This window comes from Lutjanus erythropterus, chromosome 13 (assembly GCF_056507025.1).
Source record: "Lutjanus erythropterus isolate fLutEry1 chromosome 13, fLutEry1.hap2, whole genome shotgun sequence".
NCBI classification, from domain to species: Eukaryota; Metazoa; Chordata; class Actinopteri; order Lutjaniformes; family Lutjanidae; genus Lutjanus; species Lutjanus erythropterus.
This window is the reverse complement of record NC_139329.1, coordinates 31,313,904-31,324,364: the sequence shown is the minus strand read 5'-3', so window position 1 is coordinate 31,324,364 and position 10,461 is coordinate 31,313,904. Positions and strand designations below refer to the sequence as shown.

At 40.6% G+C, this 10,461-nt stretch overlaps 1 protein-coding gene across 1 annotated transcript in view; it reads left to right on the top strand.

Moving 5' to 3' along the window:
* The first annotated feature begins 3,072 nt into the window (after window positions 1-3,072).
* Window positions 3,073-10,461, top strand: part of cntn1a (contactin 1a) — a 72,375-nt gene continuing 64,986 nt past the window's right edge. Inside the window, exon 1 of the mRNA XM_084734132.1 lies at window positions 3,073-3,235. Coding sequence (XP_084590258.1) covers window positions 3,073-3,235 — 163 coding nt within the window. The remainder of the gene's footprint in view (window positions 3,236-10,461) is intronic.

The window sequence follows — 10,461 nt, the reverse complement described above, 5'->3', positions numbered from 1 at the left end:
CTTCATGCGCAATCATTTCAGAGAAAGGGCGCCCAATTGGTGCAGGATTCAGAGAAGACATTTTTAAAGTCCCTGTGCCCAACTTTCAACCCTTTAGTGGTTCTCACTGAATCTCTGTAGTTTGTTACAGATAGTTTGTTAGTTTCTCTCCTGCATCCCTGTTTTTTCTGTCAGATATCTGCTTTACTTTGCTGTTTCATGTTAGTTTTCAGCTGTATAGGAGTTGTGTTTAGGAACTGCTGATGAAAACCCAACATTTCTTGATTTTGCAGCTTTGTCATGAAAGTTTTTAAATAACATTGAAAAATTTATATGAAATTAAATGTGCTCATCCACTGTTTTACAACACTTGACTCAAGACAAGCACATCATCAGTTAAAGGACACATCTTTAAGCAGGTAGCCCTGTTGTAATGGAGATGCGAGTCCTTGTCAAGTCAAACAGAGTCCAGTCAAGTAGAACATGTGTATGGAGAAGAGGCAAGGGAGTTGCAGAAGTTATTGACGGAGGCAACAATTCTTCATCGTAATTTGACCTAGGAATGAATGCCGGGAATGACTGTCCACTTAACCACAAGAGCCAGATGTTAGTGGTTTTTTTGTCAGCATTGTGAAAGGGGCTATACAGTAAGTACTTGCAGATACACATCCAGATTGGATAATCCCCATTCCCAATTGCCAATTCTAAATCAATGAATCCATTTGCTAAATGGATTTGTGTGCATGTTCCCGTTGGACAGGACAGACAGCAGAGGACAGTAGACAAGATGGACTGACCCCCTATGGGTTGAAAAAAAGGATGCAGAAAATTCAGTGTGACTCTAAACCTTATTATCTTTGCCTTGATGACTCCTCTGGCGCAGGGATCAATACAGACTGACTGGCTCCAGGGGCACGGGGCCCACTACAGGAAGTGGATATCTCCATACTATCCATTATGGATGAGAGGATGAATGGAAGATAAGAATGAAAGAATGGAGGACAGGGCCAAAGGAAAGAGGGATAAGAGAGGGTGGAAATACTGGAAGGAGTGATGAGAAAGAAGGGGAAGTGAGGATAGAAGGAAGAGTAGATGAGTGGAGGAGGAAGATGAGATGATGGTAGGGCAGTGAGCCTTGCAGCTGTTTGTTTTTTTTGTTGTAGCTCGGCTGCCTCGCTGTGACTGGTTCCTGCTGTTCTTCCGGTGTGGTTGTAATGTTTATTTCCAGCTGAGAGAACGGACACAGCCCTCACAGCCATCAAAATTAAATTGTCTTCTTCCCTCCCACAGTTTGTTGTTCTCACCCCTGCAACACGTTGGCAACATTTTTTGTATTAGTTCATCTTCGTCTCCTCGCAGCAGCGTTCTTCCCGTGGTGCATTCTCACTGTGGTCTCCTTACTTATCCTTCCTCGCTTTGGTGATGTCTTCCTCCCCTCTGTGACTTCCATGCTCTCTGGCCATAACCTGTTATCACTCTTCCTCTCTCTGTAAGACACATATGCAACCCCAACCCCCTCCTCTTCCTCTCTCTTCACTCTCATGCTTTCCCCCTCCTCCTCCTCCTCCTCCTCCAGTGTGATGTGAGGTCACAGCTGGGGAGCCCTCTGATTTGACAGCTAAATGTTTATGTGAGGGTACATTTGTGCGTGTGCGTTTGTGATGGAGGAGGCTTCTGTACTGCTGAGTGCCTGTAATAGAAGGGGGCAGGATGCCATGACAGCAGTTGCTAACCAGCACTAGCAGACTAGCAGTTTATCCTGAGGCATCCTGTGGTGGAGAGATATACAGCTGGCTCCACTGCTGCCAACGCTAACGGGACTGTAACTGCAGGCGTGTTGGGGTGCCTCTGCACGCACCTCAGGGCTGTGTGCTTGGGAGCAGAGGTGGGTGGCACAGTTTGGTTTGTGTGTGCGCTGCTGTGTGGAGGAGCCAGAGCAGATCCGAGCAGAGAGTTGAGAAGTTTGCTATCTTCTCTCAGGTTATTGTAAAGTGTGTGTGTGTGTATGTGTGTGTGTTTATTGTATGTGTGTTCTCCAGCATGGCTCAGCTCTGCTGGCTCTGTTATTCTGTCCTCTGCAGAGGGAACAGCTCATTATCTGCCCCTCAGAGTGAAGCATCCTACCTCAACACTGCTTTGCTGCACAGTGGAAGGATGAACCTATTGAAGCATCATGTGTGTGTCTGTGTGTGTGTGTGTGTGTGTGTGTGTGTGTGTGTGTGTGTGTGTGTGGTTGCTGTACATGTGCCTTGTTTGCAGGTTGTTATAAGAAAAGTCTTGGTGATGAGTATTACAGTATTTTTGTGTCAGTTGTTGTATCTCCTCTTCTGAATTGGTGTTATCATCAGTACTGCTAATTAGGTCTGTGCCATAAAATGTTCATATCATGTTCATGATATATTGTACTTTTTTTCATGATTAAAAAAACATAGCATGATAATGGAAATATTATGGTGGAAGAGTTATTTCCAAAAAGTTGAGAGACTTAAGTATTATGGAAGTTTGTGTGGTTACAAAAGATCAGATGTAAAATAAATCACAGTAACATGTGAGAAGTGCAAGAAGACAACACAACAAACTTATTTCACCACCTCAAGCAGAAACATCATTTCGAGTAAGAGGAGCCAAAAATCGAGTGAGGAGAACTCAACAGCTATTGTGAGTTCTAAACAAAAAATATTGTTGAGTATATTGACTTATTTTATATTATTTTAGGGCTATATCACCCACCCCTACTGCAAATAGATACAGACATTGATGCTCTTGTTGATACTACTTTCCTTAATTTGATGCAAAAATAAATAAAGATGACATGCAAAGATGTGAAAAGACTGAATAGTCTTTTCACTGGTAACTGGGGTTAAGGGCTGTGTTGTTATTATAATAAGAATAGTGGGCCTGGTCCACCTTAAAGGTCAGTCCACCTTAAGTGAGCCTGGGTTTAAGTTGTTGCTACTTTGAAGCTAACCCCCTTTAGCAGCACACAAGTCAAACAAACCACACAGATTTAAAGAGTTGTAGCAATTATTCACCTACAAATGGCCTAAACTGTGCAGACTCTGCACTGCTGCGCTCTCAACTGCACACTCGCTAATGGCTCCGGTAGCAGGGAAGGGGATGCCGGGAAAAACACACTGTGGCATGGTGTGGAAACGTTCAAACAAAGTCAACAGTTGGAGAAATGCAACCCAAAGTCATGCTGTGGTGGCCAAGCCAGCAATCAGACTGCTCCACAGTCAGCCTGAAGACAAGAAAGGTAGAGTCCATATGGGGAGAGAGACTGCTGGTTGAAAGAAAGCAGCTGAATCAGAGAATAAAACATTATTTTCTGACTGTTACACAGCGGTTATGTTCTAAGCACAAATAAAACAACTGCACAACCCTGCAGCTAATTGCTGCGATGCCTGTTGCAAATTAATGTTACACAGATACTGATAGTAGCACAGTCTGTCTAGGAGCTTATCAATATATTGATACTGACCAATCAGGAACTGGTACCAGTTAGTGCAGGCCCTCGATACCCATTTCTACTCTTCTGCATGTGTGTGTGTGTGTGTGTGTGTGTGTGTGTGTTAGTGCATCATGCAAGTGTTTCTGAGTCTTGTCGTGTTTACATTTTTCTTACTTGAGGCATTACGTTTCCATGTTTGAGCCACCAAGCGTTCATTAAATATTCATAGCTTATTTTCATTCTTTTTGTATATTACTACTGTGGCATCTCACAGGCACAGTGTGTGATTTATTCATATCAAGCCTCAGCTGAGGCATTTGTCCTATATGTCCAGTGTCGCCTATTAAGACAAGTTTCCTCACCATGTATGCTGTGATAATGTTGTGCCCTATATGTGCATTGTTCATCCATGTATAATGCGTTTGTAGGCCTTAAGTATTCGACAGTGTTGGAAATGTCACATGTAGTGAGTGTTTTTTTTCCAGCTGCTTCACAACTGCACCACCATATGTGAGTCTATATGACCTTTAGGTAATGACTTCTACGTGTGATTTTACAGCATTGGGCTTGTACCAATCAACAACAGCCTGACATGTTCCCCCGTACCCTCAGAATTCAGGCTCTGGCTTTCACTGCGCTTTGAGAAAATGTTTCGGGAACCAACCCTGTATGTGCAAAAGCTTTTTATGATCATGAGGTTATGGAAATGGATGAATAATTTTTTAACCAAATGAGCAAACTGAATATTGAATTAATGACTTTGGAAAAATGCACCAAAGAAGTAAATCAAATGATACCCCCAAGGTGAAATGACTTTGGCTTTGGAATTTCCAAATGTGTGCGCTCATTAAAGGCCCTGAAGACGTATTTTCTCAATCAACTTCTTGCTATGAATAATGGGGCTCTACAGTAACACTTAACAGTTCCGGTCATGCAGTTTTCTACAGGCTATTGTGGTGATAGAGCCCCAGTTAAGCACCTTCAAGCAATTTAGTATTTTTTTTATTTTTATTTTAAATGAAGAAATATGTAAAAGTTAATAATTAGGCAGCTTGTTTGACACTGTGTGTGCACAGATGACAGGCACAGGGGTAACTACACTTCTTGTTATGGCTGCATTATGGATATTATTCTTTTCATTCCCAATGTTGTGATTGACAGTTAATCTCTAACATTATAGCGAACTGACAGGAAGATGTCAGCCTACAAGTTTTTTCTTTGTTTTGTTATTTTGTTTAGCTTTTGCAGTTTGCAGTTTTGCACACTTGTTTCAAAAGTGTGTGCACAGTTAAAGGCACAGGCTAAATGCATTGTACTTCTTAATCTGGCTGCACTTCATTTCTGATGCTGTGAAAGCCATTTCAAATGTTAGACATTTTAGATTTTAGTTACATTTTAGATGGATTGTGTTTTTAATTGTGGCAGCATGGGTGCTCTCTGGTGCTGAAGTCTTTTACATTTACCTTGAGGTCAGTTGCATTATTCTGGACAAAGATAGTTGATTGCTGAGTCTCATTTCAAGGTTGTCAAATTCCTGCCGCCTTGCATTGGTGGCTCAAAGATGGTTTGGATGGATTCTCTTATTCACAGATCATGAAATACTGATGCTTTTGGTAATAAGACTAATCAATGTTTTTTTTTTTGTTTTTTTTTACCTAGTTTTGACTGGCCAGAGTCTACCATCACAGGCTAGATTTTCTAAGGCCTGAAAACAGAGCCACAATTAGATAGAGAAGTCTAGTTTTCCCTCAGACTCCTTGAATTATATTATGCTTAAAGGCTTTTATGGAGCTTTCACTCAATAAAGCCAAAAATAAACTTGCCCACCCCAGATGTAATATTATAGAAAGTCTTAACTGTAATAGATGTAGTGACACATGGATCACAGCTAGTAAAATTACATTTTGATGTATTTTCTCTTGCCTATAAAATAGTCCAATTGTACTGTAGTCCCTATTCCCCAGCTGACATGCAAAAAAAGCACTTGCAATGAGAGCCGAACGCCTTTCAAGGTGCCTTCATTCAGCCAAACCTCTCAGCACTACTCAAATTAACAGGCACACAAAAGCTCTTTTGGGCAGGTTGGGCTCTTCTCTTCCATCACAGGTTGTCCAGCTTGTTCTGCTTCTATTCTCTTCATGTGACTCACAAAGAAAGGCTCTGATTAAAGGATCAGATCTGTGCAATCAGGGGTAATTTACTTTGGCTTAAAGTCAAGCCTTCGAGAGACCGTAGTTGTGTCTGTCCTATTATCAATCAACCATAAACAGCCCTGTTAACATTATGCAAGACAAGTTAATTTATTCATGCATGGCACGTTGATAAATTGTGACTCACTGACCTGTTATTAATCTGTGGTGCATGAGGTGAGAGTTCATTGAATATATTGAGCATGACAGAGTTGATGACCATCACATCGCTGCACATCACAGCTACAGAAACACAAGAGGGGTGTTGTGCGGATAAAATCAGTCAAACATGGTCAAAAAAAGACAAAACAGTGTAAGACAGCAGACAGAAAGATTGAGACTGTAAACCCCCAAATCTCTGTAGAATGTCTAAGTACAAGAAATGCTTCATACGAACTATGAAGAGTGTCACTGAATATGTATTCTGCTCTTTCTTTATGCATTCAATCTCCTCATTATACTGCTGACATGCAACGCCACATCAAATATGATCATAGGGGGAAGAAACGAGGCCACAGCAGATTACAGACAGCTAAAAGACTTACCACAAACGAGGCTCACATGCCTCCCATCGGTGTTAAATAGTTCCATCTACCCATTATCAACAGATCTAGTTTAAACAGTATTTGCAGTTAATTCTTGTTTGCTTTAATCAATTTGGGCAAAAGGTGGGTAGAATTTAGTGATTTAATTAGTTGCATGATCACTCGGCTGCTGATCATAATTTGCTGATAAAGAGATAACTGGGTGGTTTTTAATTTCACTGCTTGTGATCACAAACTAGTTTAATATATTGCACAGAAAGCCAACTTGGCAATAGAAAAGCCCTCATGCACATCAAGTGCAATACTGGAATTTTCCTGTTTATGCTTTCAGTGCACTTTTACACAATGTGCTTTGTTTATGTAGTTATTAATTATTTTCTGCAGCCATGCTGTACCGGCACAGTATAGTACATGCATATCTTCAAAACAGATGTTGGCACATCTACTGTGTGTTTTTGATGAAACTGTATGCAGATATTTAAAGGGATACTTTCTGTGAGCACACCCCCAGTTTGGGGAAGCATGGAGTCCTGATGTAAGAGGCTAAGGACGTGTATTTTAGCCACCCAAATAAGACCCAACTGAGAAAAATCAATATCAGTTTAAGTGTGCACTATGTTGAGAATATTTTCAGTGGTTTATCGTGCCATCAGACAGGCCTTTCCAGTATGAAACCACTGTTACATAAACCAAATATCACTCTCTCCAAACCAGCCAGACTCCATTAAATCACTTCTGCTGTCATCAGTTAGTTTGATTGTGTTATTCTGTGGCTTTGGTGTTTTAAAACGTCAGCTGAAGTCACACAATAATACAAACAAACTAACCGATCGATCGATCCTTAATTTAAGATGGGAAATTACTGTTTTTGGCAACGAAAAGGAGCGATATTTACAGTGCAGCAGTTTCTAGATGGAAATAGACAGTTTTACAGCAAGTTAACTGGTAATGATTTTTTTTAGGTGGACCTTTTTTAAATGGCTAAAATATATTTTTTGTTGACCCTGTCTACAACTGTACGTATCTCAGCCTCTTTGCTGGCACTCCTCTCCTTCTTCAAACTTGAGGCAACTGTACTGTAGATAATACACTGAATATTGATAAGTACCTTATACAACCCCACTTCAAATGATCTGAAGTGTCCCTTTAAATATGGAGAGTATATTCCTTGTATGAGTGCATTCAGTCTTCTTAGTGTTATGTTCTTGTATGGCAACAAAACTAGATGTTAAAATTAGTTTAAAAAAAAAAACTTTTGTCCTAGAAAATCTTATCAGTCATGCCATAATCTAAAACACAGCTGATATCCAATAAGTTGCAAGCTGCAGACGTTCCCATATCCAAGCAAACTCTGCCTTCTGGTACCATAAATCATATATATATATGTATATATATATATATATATATATAAGAGCTATATCTAACTGAAACAGACACTGACAACTACCTGTAAATGCTAATCCTGTTTCTGTCTATTGTGGCGTTGTGAAACAGCACAAATTATTCAGTATTTACCCACCCTGGATGTACTGCAGCTCTGTAACATGGCAGGCGGGAGGAAATGATCCTCTTTTATTCCTGTCAGCGGTGGGATTGTGCTGAGTCAGAAGTCTCGGGTAAATCACATTGGAAGAAAAAAGCCAGATCGGTGAGGCCAGCCAGACATGAGCCTTATGCTCTGCCGCTGCACCCCGTGCCCTGCTCCACATGCTGTACGCTGCTTCTGAAAGATCTGCGCCGGTTTTGATTAGCCAGGGTGGCTCATGGTTTATGAATAGTAGCGGAGTGCTCGCTAAAAGGAAGAACTGGTACTTCTTGCTTCTTTGCACAATTCTCCTGACTTTTTATCTTCCTGTCTTGCTTGCCTAAATGGAAGCCATTAGATTGGATTTGGTCTCGAGCATCATCTTCAACTGTCTTGACCTGATCCATTAGTCTTAATGACTTGAAGGTTAAGTGCAGACATTTTTAGATTCATTGGCTACATTTTAGTTCAAATGCTATGACTTTATCTGCTTTCAGCTCTGAGATACGCTGCTCTCACCAATTGCTCTCCATAATCCCTTTTATTTCCTGTAATCACTTATGTAAGTTGAGTGACCCACAAAGTTAATGTTACTTACAGCCTTAGATAATACTAGAGGATCTTCTTTTTACTGTATTTTATCATTCTTCAGTTTTATCTGCAGTTGCAGACTGTCTGAGGGGCAGGGACGAAAATATAAAAAGGGCACCAGCTGTATGCTGTGCATGCCAGCGCAGTGAAAGTCGTGATGCATTTACAGTGTGATGAAACGGTTGCAATTACTCGTTTAGATTAAAATTGTTTGCAATGAGACTTCCAGAACAACAGCTACTCTGAAATAAAAACACACACAGGGAATGATTGACTATTTAAACATTAGGGACCAACTAGACCAGCCTGTGAGGCACTGCGTCACATTTCCTCCACTGAAAAGGCCACTCTAGAAGGTAATTACCATGTTTTGTCCACTAGAAGGACACTAGAGCAGTCAGTCCCAAAGACTAGGGTTGTGATCCACAAGTGGGTCGCAGGAGATTTTATTTGGGACACCAAAGAAGAAGAAATGTTGCAAATTTAAGATCTACAGTACACCTTTTATAAAGCATTTAAAATGTATGTTAATTCAGCTTAAATACACTTATTTTATCTCATTCATGAAGTAGGCTAAAATGTCTTATACTGTTTTCTTGAGGGTATGAAATAAACCAGTTAACTCAACCTAAATGTATTTATTGTTGTCGTTCAGGTATTGTTTTTTTTCCATAACACGTGTCCAGATGATATAAGGTGATGACAGTAAAAATGGTCAGGAATGTTCATTTTTGCACAAAATAACCCCTTCTGAGATTTTTTGATAAGGCCTATTGTGAACTGTCTTACAATGGTTTGTCATGTTTTTGTTTAGGAAACACTGCCTCAGATGGTACTTACCACAATTTGTTCTCTGAAAGGGCACCCTAGAGTGTAATTGCCATATTTTGTCCACTGGAAAGGCACTTCAGAGTGTAATTACCACATTTTGTCCATTGGAAAGGCACCCCAGAGGGCACTTTTGCATTGTTTTTTTTTTTTTTCAAATATGGGAGCACCCCTTGAACTCACCAGCGCCTGTCTGTGTTATTCACAGTCCTGACATAATTTAAGGCCACAGGAGTGAGTCAAGATCAATTAGGATGCATTTGCTTCCCTTAGAGTGTCAGTTGGACATAAATTGCCCAGTAAGATAGATGGTAATGGGGTATCTGGAAGGATTTGGGACCTCTGCATGATTAAACACCTTGAAATCCAATAATTTTTAATCAATTCATTGCTCCATGTTTTGTTGCTCCAGCACAAAGGCCTTTTTTGTTTCTTTTTAGCCAATTTATCATGTTGTCAGATCTGGCTGCGAGCAACATCAAATCATTTGCTGCTCAAATGCTGCTGTATATGGTAATGCAGACATAAAGCTTACTGGAACACAGCCAAACTTTTTATATGGGCCATGCCAGGCTCATACTCTCCTAAATCTGCTCTAGTGCCACCTCTACCAGATCCCTGCAACACTCAGCGTTTTCTCAGTTAATGCAACCCAAAGGCACTGTGTGAAGATTTGTTTAATGGGGGCTGCCTCCTGTTTCCACAACAGAGCGGACACCGCTTAAACCGTATGTTAGCACACAGGATGAGTATAAAACTCACAACAACTGGGAGCAGCTGAATAATGTATCATCATTTTACTGTTAGCCCTTGAGAAGCTCCACTGGAGGGGTTTTGGGGCTCAGTGTCCCGTTTAATGGCTTTGTTTTTTCAATTTTCTTCCCCCTCCAGAACGTGGTAGTTATGACCCATCAGTTCGAGAGTCAGCCCCTCTAATCATCAGAAAATTTCCTGTGTCAGTAGAACATCGCTTAGTTGTAATTTTTGTCCAACTGATACTGGATCTCTGTGGTTTATTCCGATATATATCTGAGAAGTGTTTTTTTTGTGTGCTGACCTGAGATAATCATGTTTCATAAAGGTTAAACTGGGATTCGGTCCATATGTGAGAATAAATCAGCCTGAACTAAAGAGCAAATGCCTGTTTTAGTGTGAGCAGTGAACTGGGATTGTTTTCACCTTGTGAGCCTGTGTGTGTGTGTGTTTGTCCTGGAGACATGTACTGTAGCAGGATCTACCACAGAAACACACTTAAACTTGATGGCGTGCAAGATTACTGAGTTCTCGTGTAATAATGTGGTAATATCCAATCACAAGATGGTCTCTAGTTTCAACTTCCTCTCAAACGTGGCT